Below are 13,718 nucleotides of genomic sequence, written 5' to 3'. Positions count from 1 at the left end.
CAGCCTGCTCTCGGAGGACTACGACTCCCAGCATGCCCCTCTCTTCCGCCCGCCGGCAGCGCCCGGCGGCCCCCGGCAGTGGCGGGGAGAAGCCGGCGCGGGCAGCCAATGGGTGGCGAGCGCTGGGGGGGTGGCGGGGGGCACTCTGGGAGTGGCGGTTGTTTCAAGATGGCGGAGGTGGCCGCCGGGACGGGTGGAGACGTTTACTGGAGTCGGGACAGTATCCTTCCGCGGGGCGCCGGCGGCTCCTCGTGGAGGGGGCCGGGCCCGGGGCTGCGCCGTGCCGGGGGTCGGTGTGGATGGGTGCGGAGCCGGGAGGCTGCTGGTGGGGAAGGCTGCGAGCTGTGGGGAGGCGGCGCGGTGAGGAAGTTGAGGCGAGGGCTTGGCCTGTCAGGCCAGGCCAGGGCAGGGCAGGGTAGGGTGACGGGAGCTCTCCTTTAGGGTGTTAGTGTCGATGGAGGAGCCGATGCGGGGCTGTGGGACGGGTGGGGTTTTGTGGCTGTGGTACAAGGGGGTCTGGGGGCTCTGCTCGTGAGTGTAGGGGAGCTCGGCCTGGGGAGAGAGGTTGGGCACGTGCCTGTGTGCAGGGAGTGGAGAGTTACGTGGGATTTAAAAACAAAAGTTGCTTGCAAGAGGAGGGGGAATTGGCCACCTGTCTTCTGTATGACCTAGCTATGAAGTCTTGGAGGAAATAAATGTATACGAAATGGAGAAAGTGGGTTCAGCTTACAGAAGCTTGAAAGGGAATCAACAGAGAGAAGCTAAGTCTAGAGGCTGAACAGGAGGCAAGAAAAAGATCTGACTTTTGTGACTAGCATCTAAGCTTGACTGTGAGCATAACATTTAGGGTGAGCCTGTGGAGGACCTGGAGGCTGGAGGGCACTGTCTGTGAGGGACAAGTGGGAGGCCGTGGTGGCTTCGTCTACAGAAGACATTCATGCTCCAGTTTGGGAGACTATGGGGCTGGGCACCTAGAGAGAGTTGGTGGTGGTTGTGGTGTTGAAGATTCAGCCTATAAAAGCCTGGCTAGAGAGAGATGCACTTGCATGGTTCGGAGAACCAGAAAGGGTTGGCACTGATGTCTGGGCTTACATGGCTGAATTAGAGGCTCAGCTACTTGAAGACAGTAGGGTGGAACTGGCAGTCTGGCCTGGTGGAAATTTAGGAGCTGACAATTTAGCTGTAGGTGTAAGGGACTTGAGGCATTGCTGTTGCTCGCACTGAGAGTGGGATTCCAGCACGAGCTAGAAGCGATTGAAAAGAAGTATGTGTGTGTACTCTCGTGTTTATGTTTGGTTGCACACCCACTGCAAAACAATGCACAAATTAAATGGACCAACAATCCCTATTTGTATGAAAAGAGAGAAGCAAAAATGCCTACAACTTTCTCTGATGTGATAGACTGAAGGTTGGTAGTCACGTATCAGAATTGTTGCCACACTGCATCTACTTTGTTCAGTTGTGGAAATGTTGATGTGGTTGTAATGACAGTGTATTTTTATCAATTAGCTACCGGGACGACAGGTTGCTTCCCATGACCAAATATGGTCTCTTGAGCTCAGCAGTGGCCTCATGCCTTGTGATATTCCACAGCTTCTCTGGGTAACCTGTTCCAATGCCTCTCCACCCTCATACTGAAGAATTTCCTCTCTACGTCTAATCTAAATCTACCCTCTTCCAGTTTGAAGCCATTACTCCTTGTCCTGTCACTACATGCCCTTGTCAAAAGACCCTCTCCAGCTTTCCTGTAGCCCCCTTGAGGTACTGGAAGGCTGCTATAAGGTCTCCCTGGAGCCTCCTCTTCTCCAGGCTGAACAGCCCCAACTCTCTCAGCCTGTCCTCACAGGAGAGGTGCTCCAGCCCTTCCAGTGTGCCTGGTACCAGTTGTGTGATGGATAGTGGGTATTGATTGAATTTGGAGTTGCTATTTTCAGGGGAAGTTTCTAGGCTGTTGCTAATTTTCTTCACTGTGTGGCAATTTATTAAATTAAGTTTTTGAGATGTTACTATCAAAATCAAATCTTAGTTAAGGCAAGAGTTGTATAGGTTAATTGAGCTATTGCCACAATTTGACTTTATTGTATGAAGATAACTGCAAAACCTTAAATGCATTTGTCTGTAAAAAGTACAGAAATGAGATAATTGAGTTAGCTGGCCAACCTTAGAAGGTTGAGGAAAGTAGAGGATTATAAACAAAAGATAGTGGAGAAGAACTTAGTGCCTTGTATGTTTGTTTTTCACTTTATTCCCACATAAGTAACTAACATTATCCTTAAAGATCTTTACATTCAGCTAAATGAAACTGCCACTTTAAGGAAAAGAGTATATTTTACACAGTTCCCTGAACTGTGTTGAGTCTTATTTTTAGTGACTTCTAGGAGGCTAGGTTTCAAGTTCAGTGACTGCTAATATAGCACAAATAATATGATGCCCAGTCCTTTATGACTTTTAAATGTTTTCTGCAGCCAGATACTTTAATAGTTGAAGCCCTGGGTAATTTGAAATTTCTTTAAATAGCTTTTTTTTTCCTTTTTTTCTTTTTTTTTTGAAACTACTTCAGAACAAATTTTGATCTTCTTAAAGAAGATCAGACCTCAGGCTTTCATGTTACTCATCATGTGATGATCAGATGAGAATGACCAACTTCCTTTGAAACCTTTTGCATTTATTCTCATTCATGTTTTTTAGAATATATTGTACAAAATATATTTAATCACAGTATGAATGTACACTATTTTGGAATTTGTTTTCCCTACATATTAAGAGGTTCCTTATATAATGATAACCTACTCTAATTTAAATAAATATTATTACTTCATTGTCTTAGTAATTGCTCTTGCAACTGGGGCTGTGGTTCCTAGGATCTTTTTTGAAGGTGACCTCTAAAATAGTTTTTACAGGCTGAGAGTTAATGCACAGTGAAGAAGGAATAATGCTTTCCGTTTTAGCAATCTGTCCATTGTTTGTTTGTTCTAGTCAAGTTTTTCTTGCTTTTGGTGCTCCCAAAGTGTTGCCAGTTTGTTTTCTTATCAACAATCTTTTAAAATAAAAAGCCAAATTACTTATTTTTATAGTTCTTTTTAAAGGGCCAAGTTTGTTCTCTTTGTTTATTACCTTTAACAAAGCCACATGCAGTTTCTGATGAAGAATCGCCAGTGGTATCTGTTTCAGGTATGACCTTTTAAAAGCCGTAAACAGAGGTTTTTCCTGTGGATGCTAAACTTTGCAATGTCTCTTCAGGTACATGGTTTGTGGCTTAAGTGTGTAAGGTACAGAGTCATCACAAGTTGTAATGGGACATACGGGGTTATGGCAGAGGATTTATGCTCTGCTGCTGAGATAAGCATCTGGTATAAGATGAACAGTTTCAGGGGAGTTGTTTCCATTGCAGGTACAGCATAGTTTTATCCAATTTATAAGGTAAGCTGAATTTTAAATGTGGTCTCCAAAGAATGCTGAAGCATTAGAGATGTTCAAGTCTTTTGGAAATTTTGAAGAGAACAATTAAAATGAAGATTCAATGTTTAATAAAAAAAAAAAAAAATATATATATATATATATATATTTTTTTTTAGTTCTCTTGACCTTGATTTACTGAGTGCATGCTTTTGTACATTCCTGGGGAAAAGATGTCCCCCTTCAGAATTTTGTAATTGTTTTCCAACACAGCTTTTACAGTTACATCAAGTCCTGAAAACATAACTGGGCATGATTAACTCCAGTAAAATTGCATATATGTCCAGAGTATGACCAAAGTTTGAGGAATCCTGCCCTCTAGGTTTGGAGTAGCATGCTTACCCTTCAAAACTACTGGCCAAACAGCTCTATCAGAAATTTCTGTGTGTGTTTTGTAGCTAGCATAGTTCAAGCCAGGTGATGTCAGATCACTGTACTCTGTGCCCTGGAAAGAAAGCAGTGGTCCTAAATGATGGAAGTGAATTCACTCTAGGAAGTATTCTTCCACTTCTGTGGAAGAAAATTTCAGAAACACAAATGCCCTTGTGTACCAGCATGGAGACGTTAAAGCTTACAATTTAGTTCTTTCACTTGAATTGCTGGCACACTTCTGAAATTCATTACCCAAATAAATGTAACCTATCTGGAAGTATAAAATCAATATTTTTTGTTCAAACATTTTTGCACTTCTGAACAGTCAAAACTCAAACCTTGAGGCAGTACCAAGAAGCTATTGGCTTTTGTGTCAGTGTTGGCACTTTATAATTGCAGCACCAGGATTTTCAATGCTTTAATGTTGTTACCATTGGTGGGGTGAATTAATTCTAATTATGGCAGGAAGATTTTTGCAGACGATCTGTGGAGCGTGCACTGCACTGTTTACCTTACTCATATGCCTGATCCTGAATGGAACAAACAATTAGCCTGAACAATCAGTACGTTGGCTGTATAACAGAAAAAAAGTCAGATTTTATTATAGGAGTGGTACCTTTAACAGCATTACTGCTGCTCAGTTCCTAATTGTCTTTGAGTGTCAAAGCAGAAGCTCAATTTTATGCTTTTGCATCTTAAAAAAACACAGGTTTTTGCATTGAACCTCAGTGAGAAGACATGAGTGTTGCAGAATTTACTTTGATGCTTATTGTGGCTGGGTGCACTTCAGTGCCACGCACCTCTTTTTCTGCTGATATGTTCATCAGTAAAATTTTGTATTGAGTGAAAGGTTAAGGGGAACTGCAAACGTATACTTGAAATGCTCATTCTTTTCAAAAAGAGCTGCTAAGGCAAGAGTGCACTTGTGGAAGTCCTGTTGTAGAAGGCAAGAGAAGGGTCCCTTTTGAATTTATAATCTGTGTGTTCTGCTTGTCTTTTATCTACAGGAGTGTCTACAAAAGGAAATTTAAGAACAAAGTGTTTGCCAAAATATCAAAAAAGTGAAACTGAGCTAAAGGTGCCTGTAGCAGTTGCTTCTGTTTCCATGGATCCTGTTAGAAGTACAGCAGATCTCACAGGGCAGCAGGTCAGTAAAGGCAAATTTTTATTGCTCTTAAGAGTGCACATAGTAGAAAAATGGCAGAAAACCTTTAGATTGAAAACTTCTAAACAATTTTAGAGTACTGTTATTTTTGCAATCTCTTACACTTTTTGCTCAATTATGTGGTGGATTGCTGGCAAAAATTACTTTTCCACTGAGATCGCTTGCCTGCCTAAAGAGAACAAAGGTGTGCTAATTTATGTAAGTGCTATGTAACTGGGACTATGTAAAACAGATTATGTATGTTTCTATGTCTACGTGTACAGAGAGAGAGTGAGTGTAGCTTTGAGTAGCCCCTAATGTGTATAGAATCATAGAATAGTTTGGGTTGGAAGGGACCTTTAAAGGCCATCCAGTCCAACCTCGCTGCAAGGAGCAGGGACATCTCCAACCAGATCAGGTTGCTCAGAGCCCTGTCCAGCCTGGCCTTGAATGTTTCCAGGGATGGGGCATCCATCACCTTTGTCGGCAACCTGTTCCAGTGTTCACTACCCTCATTGTAAAAAATTTCTTTCTTGCCTCTAGTCTAAATCTACCTTCTTTTGGTTTAAAGCCATTACCCCTTGTCCTACCACAACAGGCTCAGGTAAAAAATTTGTTCTTATCTTTCTTATAAGCGCCCTTTAGGTACTGGAAGGCTGCTATCAGGTCTCCCTGGAGCTTTCTCTTCTTCAGGCTGAACAGCCCCAACTCTCTCAGCCTTTCCTCATAGGAGAGGTGCTCCAGCCCTCTGATCATTTTGATGGCCCTCCTCTGGACTTGCTCCAACAGGTCTTTCCTGTGCTGAGGGCTCCAGAGCTGGACGCAGTACTGTAGGCGGGGCCTCAAGAGAGTGGAGTTAGAGGGGTAGAATCACCTCCCTCGACCTGCTGGCCACGCTTGTTTTGATGCAGCCCGGGATGTGGTTGGCTTTCTGGGCTCCAAGGGCACATTGTCAGCTCAAGTTGAGCTTTTTATCCAGCAGCACCCCCACGTCCTTCTCCTCAGGGCTGCTCTCAAACCCTTCATCCCTTAGCCTGTATTGATACCAGGGGTTGCCCTGACCCATGTGCAGGACTTACAGACAGGATCTAAAACTTCTGATTGCTTCTGAATCACTGTTGTATTATCATGCAGTTAAATCTTGTTCTTCATCTGGGCTAAGATGTCCTTCTCTGTATCTTCCATGTGCTGAGTAAATGCTGTGTGCCTCACATGTACGTTCAAAACGGATGTGAAGACAGACCACTCAATCCTCATGGTTTTGACAGTGTCATTGCCCTTCGAATCCTTCAGCATGACACTCTAATAAAGAATATTCATTTTTAGGGCCCCTCCTGGACTCGTCCCTTTCCATTCTCTGTTTATCAGTACTTGCTTCTAGGAGGCTAGTATGTACCTCCACTTTGCAAATGATGCTGTTAAGTGACACGCAGAGAAATTTCACAGATAGCCCCTATTATGCAGAATCTTTATGTAGAAGCATCTCCTCATAAGTATCTACAAGCCTGCTGCCTCCTAGATGCCTTAATGCGTCACATTAAAATCTCTTCTTGTATTGTGTGTTGTTTGCATTACTCATTGTTTAGAGAATTTTTACTCCTTTTTTGCCTGTGAGAGCCTTTGGGGTAGAAAGGGTCTTTGTTTTTTTTATATAATGCCTACTACACGAAAACTTGATTTGAGACTCAAATGTGCTGTTATAATATTGACAAATGTGTTCAAAACTTTCTCTCGTTTCTGTCTTTTTTTAACCTTCTCTTTTTCTCTTACCTTGCCAAATCCTCGTGGAAACTTTGTACTCTGACTTTGAAGATAAGCTCTGAGTTACTTGAAACAAATAGAACGAATACATTGCACTTGTTATGGAAGAGGAAAGTTTCACAAAGTTTTTTTTTGCAAGGAGTTTTCATCACCAACACAACTCATTTTCTTCAAGGTGTTGTGTGCATGACAGTGAGAGCTGACTGCTTTGCTTTAACATACTTTACATTGTTGCGCTGGTAGGTATCGCACCATTATGATTTACCAGAATCCTCTTTTGAAGAGAATGGATAGAGTTTTGCTGTTTTATGAACCTTAGCAGAACTGATTTACTTTTTCTTAATTCAGATAGACCTGAGTACCACAAAGGAGGATGAAAGTTTTGGAGAAGACCTCAAAATGTCGTCTTAGCTCTGGAGGTTTTCTGGTACTTTTAATAAATCAATGGTTTACTATACTGGTCTTCACCTAAATTTCCCATCTTCCTCCTTTGCATCTGACAGAGGTTGTCTGCTTCTCTCATGTAAATTATTGTCTTCTGAGGTGTGGTTTACAAAGTGATAGAATCTTCCATTTACGCGGTATGTTTCATCCAGAAAATACTGAGTTACGAAACAGTGTTCTACCCTGAGCTGCGTAGAAAGGACAGAAATCTGGAAAAAGGAGATAGAGGTCAAGACTGTACTATCTCGTTTGTCATCTTGTTTTGATGGCGGAGTGTTGGCAGAGCTGTTGCTGTGCATAATTCCATAGTTCCATTTTGATGTGTTATGGTTGAAGCCTGCATTTGAGAATTTTTTGTGTGCCCTCTATCCATACCTGTGGGTGATACAAAAAAGCACAGACTAACTTTTTAGATTTTCCTCTTCATCCCACAAATGTTTGTCTGAGAGTATGTACACGGGTCTGGGTACTAGCTTGAGGTACCTTCTGTTAAAATCTCCTTCACTCATGTGATCAAGCTGCTGTCTGTTTTTTTTCTTTGAGTGAAAAATGTCCTGTAATGTTTTTTTTTTTTCTTGAAGTTCCATCATCTAGCTGCTAAAAATAAGTAATTTTCAGACATTTTGAGCATGGGAAATGAAAATCCTTCGACCATATGTTTAGTTGAAGTTAAATTCTGTTAAGTTAAAGACATTCTGCCTTCAGTTGTATTACTGTAAATAGCATATGCTTGGGAAGGAAACTGAAATCAAATGTCTCCTTAAAAAGCCCTGAAGTCGTATTTGCCTTGTGGAACTCTTTCCCTCCGCCCGAGGAAAATATATTGAAGTTAAAATAAGAGTGCACTGAAGGGTCAGGTCAGGTGGGTATAGCATGACTCTGTGTAAAATCATCACCTGTTTCAAAAGTGGCGTAGTTCTGTGATTGTTTCAAACTACTGCTCAAGAAGCAATTAGCTAGGAATGGAAGGGGGCCCTTCCTCTCTGATGTGTGTAGAGCAGCTACCATTACTGCTAATGAGGGGAGAGAAGCCCAGTGTTTGCTTTGTATGCTCACAGGTTTTTCTGTGCTGTATTGTGTTAACTTGGCCAAACTGCAAGGCATTTGGTAGCATTCTTGTATCTCATGTTAAGCACTGTGTGCGCTCAGGGAGGTTTGTAATATTTGTAGTTTTGTAAAAGTCTAAACTGAAAATATGTAAGTCAGATTAAGTGGAAATATTTAAACTTGCCAAAATCTTGAATAGACTAGCGTAGCTCTTATTGCCGTTTCATCTTGGGATTCTTATTTTATGCTTATCACTAACTCTGGAGAACTGAGTCACCAAAGACAGAACTTTTTGATAAAGAAAAACAACTAAGAACTTAGATCCATTTCCTGCTTGGAAACACCTAAAATAGGTAATGCCAGTAGCCTCAATAATACAAAGGACTGCTGCAAACAGCAACAGCAGTGTGCTCTCTGGTGGACACTGGTAGCAAATACTCCGGTTTTCAGTGTGATGAAGGAGTGCATGAAAAGAACTGAAGTACTGGCATACTTTAAAGGTTTGTTTTGAGAAGGAGTAGTAAGTACGAAGGTAGCAAATAAGTGATTAAAAACGATCAATAGTGACATGTGAAAGAGCGTGTACCTTTCTGTGTATGAAAAAAAAAATTAAATAAGGACTGACCATCTGCTAATGATATATTGCGTACCTTTTTTCTGTTTGTATGCTTTGGTCATAAATCCTAAAGCAGAATTTTTTATTAGTCTTTATTTTAGGATCTTAATGTAATAAAGTTTGAACTTGGACTTGGATATTGCTACACTAGATTTCCAAGTTATGAGAACCTACTGCCCTTTGTCCAGTATGAATCCATGAATAGTGTATGTCTTAAAACTTTAACCAACGTGTTTAGTATCGAAGCTAGCAGCTTGCATTTGAATTACAAGTCTCTTAAAAGAATTCTCCACTGTTTGGTAATTTGTTTCACTGAACTGCACTTACATTTTAAAAAATAGATATATTATTTCCAGTTGGAATTTGTCTGCTTTCAACTTCTAATTATTAAGCCTTGGAGTGCGTTTAATATCTTATGAAATATTTATTCTCCTTTAAAGTGTACTTTCTAAAATGTTACTTTAAATTTTCAGGTCACTAATGAAGGAGGAATGAAGAGTGCTTCTTTAAAGGATTTGTGTCCTGAGGACAAGAGACGCATTGCAAACTTAATTAAAGAACTTGCCAGGTAAGAATAATCATCACCTGAAAATACATCATGTTTAGGGAGAGTCATTCTTCTAACATCAAGCAACGTAGAACTGCGTTATGGAACTGAATATTTGCATAAGGTAACTTTTCTTACTGGAAGAGATATGAATTGTGAAGCAGCCTGATGGGTTTTTCCTTGCTTCCTGACCCAAAATCCCCTAAATGTACTGAAAACAAGAGCCGGAGTTTTCTGACCTGCAGTAGTTCATCTATATAAATGTAGTCACAGGGCTAGGGTTTTGTTTGCTGCTTGTATTGTATGCTTTAAATATAAATACATGTTGTCTTTTGGAAATGACAGACTTTGTTCATATGAAGCTTTGTAGTGCTTTTTCGTCAGGGGTGTGCTGTTATATGGAATGCCACATTAAAGCTGGATTGGTGATCTTGTGGCTGAAACATGTTAATCAGTATTTACCCATGTTTGCACATGTAGAGCAATAGAGAGTCCAGTGTTATTTTAACTTATCTAGCCGAACTTTCTTTTGCTTTGATTAATCTCTTCAAGTTCTCCCTATTTTTTGGAAGATGAGGCGGAAACAGTGCAAGTTCCTCAGCTTTAGCAAAAGGTTTTTTCTAAGTGTCATTCCAATGCTAGTTGCATTCACAAAGGTAAATGATGGGAAAAATAGGTTGAATTTGAGCGAGAAGATTTTTCTCCCCATCTGTGTCCCTAACACTTCAGAATCTCTGGGAATCTGCTTCTTCCATAGTGGCTGTAAAAGTGAGGAGGAGTGACTTTGGCAGGCTTTCGCACAACATCAGAGGGGGAAGTCTCATGGGATCGTCTCAGGTCATTTGGGCTAAAAGTCCATGCTAAGAATTTCTAAAGGCAAAGTTTTTCTAGAACAAAATGCAAGTTCTCAGGTATTAATGAAATGCTTTTTGCCATAGATTTAATATGTCTGTGCAATAACTGTCAAGCATTACTGTCCTTTTTATACAGGAGAATTTGGGCAGAGAAATAAAGTTACTTGCTCAAGGTCATGCAGTAAGTTTCTGGTGTAGCTAGGAATATTTTTTCTATGATTATCCTTATCCAGTGAACCATTTTGCCTGCTAATAATTTGTACCAATATAGGATTTCTTGCTATACAGTATTTCAGTAATTTCTGAAGTTCTTCATGCTTGCAACTCCATTTTATCCTATCTCATGTGTTAGAAATGTCTAGTTAAGACTGTCATAAAGAGTAGATTGCTGGGAAGCCTGGTTACAAATTGTCAGATGTTGGAGCTATTCGGACACTGTTGCCACTGTTGATATATAGAGGTATATTCTAATATTAAAAAAAGCCTTTTATTACATTGTTCCTCATAATACACTGCTCCCTAGTGAATAGTAGTACACTAACTCATTTGAGCATGGGATTCTTCTTAAATCTCAGATGCTGTGATTTTTCCCTGAGGACATTTTGATATTTCTGCCTGACATTTCTTCGAAGAAAAATAGAAGGTGCAGCAACATTAATTTTGAAAAGTAAAATTAGTGGAACACTATTATTTTATACTTAGTTCTCTTTTATTTTTAAACCTAATCATATTTTTATTGGATGTAATTAAAAGTCCTTTGCAGAGTAATAGGGAAGTTGAACTTTAATTCCGCTCACCTCGTCACTTTTTTAAAACTCTCCATAATTTTCATCCCTAGTTGTGCAATGATGGAGGGTTTTTACATGCAGTAGAACACTCTTTGCTATTTCTGAGAAGAAAAAGAACTAGCAGAGTGCTGAAAGTTTTCCGGGAAGATTGTCCTGCAGTAAATAATTGGAATAATAAAGATTTCACTTGACCAGAGCTATACTTCACTGTTCTTTATTTTGCCACTATTTATGAATGAAAATGATGGTAGCTGGGACTAATCCTTGTGCATTTATTGCGGGATGGTGGACAGAAATAGATTGGTCAATAACCATCTGCATGAAGACAGTTTTAAGGTGGTAAAATTCTGTCTGGGTCGAAACCAGTAGCAAAATATTATTAACTCCTGAGGCCTGAATTTCAACCAAGACTTGTTTGAGCAGTTCAGGATATTGGTCTTTCCCTTGACTTTTGCTACTGCTGAAGGAGAGCTAACATACTTTTCTTTCTTTTCCTTTTCTTAATTTTCTTCCTCTAACTCTTATTCCCAATGCACTTTTGGTCTTTGGGAAGGTGTGTGCCTGTGCATCAGCTAATATGCTGTGGGGAGAGACTTTGTCTTGGTGTGAGTAAATTCTAATGCTGGCTATATTATTATCCTTTACTTTGAGAAGATCAGTTACTGGGCTGTAATGGTCTGCTGCCGGGGATTCCAGTGGCTGACATCACTTTAGCTGTTAGAGACTTTATGAAATTGAGTTTTGAGACAGGGTTGAAAGAAAGGACTCAACTCTGTCCTTTCTAAATCCTCCTTTCTAGACTAAATAATCTTAGTTTTTGCTCTGTGCTGCCACTTGTAAATCTAACCATTATTTTGCCTTTCTTTGAACATATCCAGTCTGTCCTCCCTCTTCAGGTGAAAGAGAGGATCCAAGGTTTAAAAGATTTGAATGTTGTGAATTTGAACTCTTTTGATTGTGTTGGCATATTCTTTTCATTTTTTTTTTCTATGGGAATTTCTGAGTAGAATGAGTCATGCCCATGAATGCCAAAGTGTTTTGTGAGTAAATGGGAAATTCTTGAGTGTGATCAGCCATTATTTTAAAAAATAATCAGCATGGCACCTTTGTGTTTGCAGCAAGGTGCTGCTGGCGTGGTGGTGAAAGTGGCAGGCACAGTAAGAGCAAATTTTAGCTCTCCCTACAAGCAGAGTCCTTTTAAGAGGCAAAAAAAGACTTTCTCTGAGCTTTCATTACTGCAGGCTACTCCTGAAGCAGTCATCAGCTTATGTAATGCAATGGGCAGTGACATGGTGAAGACACTGAAAGATTCCTACCCTTGTACTCTGCACCATTGTCAGACCACATTAGCCTCTTCCAAGAGTGAGCAGCGCAAGGTCCTCTGAGACCTAGCTAGTTGAGTGTTGAGCATTAAGGACTTGCTAGACACCATACCAGGAAAGATTACAAAGTGTTCTAGTGTGAAATATTTTAAGTGATATGCAGATTTTGAGAGCTGTCTTTGTCTTTACGACCCTCTCCATTCAGCATTTGCAGAGAGAGTGAGCATGTATGTGCTTGCTAGCATTCGCCTCACTCCTAACTGATATATAGCCATATTACTGTGCCTTTGTCTCCTACTATGACATGTACATCATAAATACTACTTCTCTGCCTGTACAGCTCACATATGCAACTTACTTTTGAAGAAACAGAGGTATTGACTAAGTAACATAGAATGGTTCATGAAAGTTTAGTTTTTGCTTTTAGTGGTGAGAATTGGTATCTAACTACTTTGTATTCTTTTTTTCTTCAGGTAAGTTAAACATGGAGAAAGCTGGCTCCCTGTTGTCTTTGCAAACAAATCTTTGAAAGCAATTTAGGTAGAAAGGTATCATAATGTCCTTATCCACCCAAGGGAGGGAGTGACTACCCTTTTCAAATGAGATACAGGATGGCTTTTGCTATCAGATTACTGTCTTTCTGGCAAAGACCAATGGCATGCCCAGAATTACTTGTGCCTGGCACCTAGTAATACAACTTTTAGACAGCCTTTTGTTGCTTATTGAGGAAATGCTTCCTCCTTCCCAAGACCTTGGATTCCTAAACCCTTTGTAGAGTACCAGCAGTCTGGGATGCTGGTCTTGTCTACTGGCATTGCTTTATGTAAACTTTTTATCCTGATACAAAGAAGAAATTGACCAACTAAAATTGAAATTTTCCAACAAAAGGTGAAAATGGGAATCAACCCAGAAGGTTAATTTGGTTACAGAACTGGAAACCATTACGAAGGAGGACAGTAAAACTACTGTAGCGTATATCTGCTGTTTAAGTGTTTTTCTTCCAGCACTTAGGATCTTTGAAGGGCATCTTGGCTGTGGAAGCCCGTATTACAAATCTGCAGTGTTTGGCCTCTTGGGTTGACTTCTCTCTTGGGTTATGCTGCCTCATATTTAACCAAATTGTTACCTGGCTTTAACTTTAATGTCAAGATATTTTCTTCTTTTTTTTTTTTTTTCCCGCGTGTGCTACTTTAGGAGACAGTATTCTGCTGCAGTTCTCTTAATTGGTGAAGCAGTGAAACTGCAAATGAGATATCCCTAAGCTTGTCTGCAAATTGCTTCTTGTTGATAGGTAAAGCATGCCTAGGATTATTGTATCACCAATCACACTTACCTTTTGTGCTTAAAAAGTAATTTGTAGTTGTAAA

The 13,718-nt window shown here is 40.2% G+C and overlaps 1 protein-coding gene across 3 annotated transcripts in view; it reads left to right on the top strand.

Moving 5' to 3' along the window:
- The first annotated feature begins 146 nt into the window (after nt 1–146).
- KIAA1328 (KIAA1328 ortholog) overlaps nt 147–13,718 on the top strand; it is a 178,541-nt gene continuing 164,969 nt past the window's right edge. For 2 of the 3 annotated variants that reach the window (XR_015261477.1, XM_086771022.1), the window contains exons 1-4: nt 147–220; nt 3,136–3,171; nt 4,836–4,975; nt 9,314–9,408. Coding sequence is in view for 2 of the 3 variants with exons in the window: in XM_086771022.1 (XP_086627148.1) it covers nt 169–220; nt 3,136–3,171; nt 4,836–4,975; nt 9,314–9,408 (323 nt within the window). In the remaining variant the exon portion in view is untranslated. Of the gene's footprint in view, nt 221–1,372; nt 1,409–3,135; nt 3,172–4,835; nt 4,976–9,313; nt 9,409–13,718 lie in introns of those variants that run through there. The other variant, XM_086771023.1, reaches the window with a different exon arrangement.

This window comes from Chlamydotis macqueenii, chromosome Z, assembly GCF_036417535.1.
Source record: "Chlamydotis macqueenii isolate bChlMac1 chromosome Z, bChlMac1.mat, whole genome shotgun sequence".
In the NCBI taxonomy this organism is placed as follows: domain Eukaryota; kingdom Metazoa; phylum Chordata; class Aves; order Otidiformes; family Otididae; genus Chlamydotis; species Chlamydotis macqueenii.
This window is presented reverse-complemented; position numbering and strand designations above follow the sequence as displayed.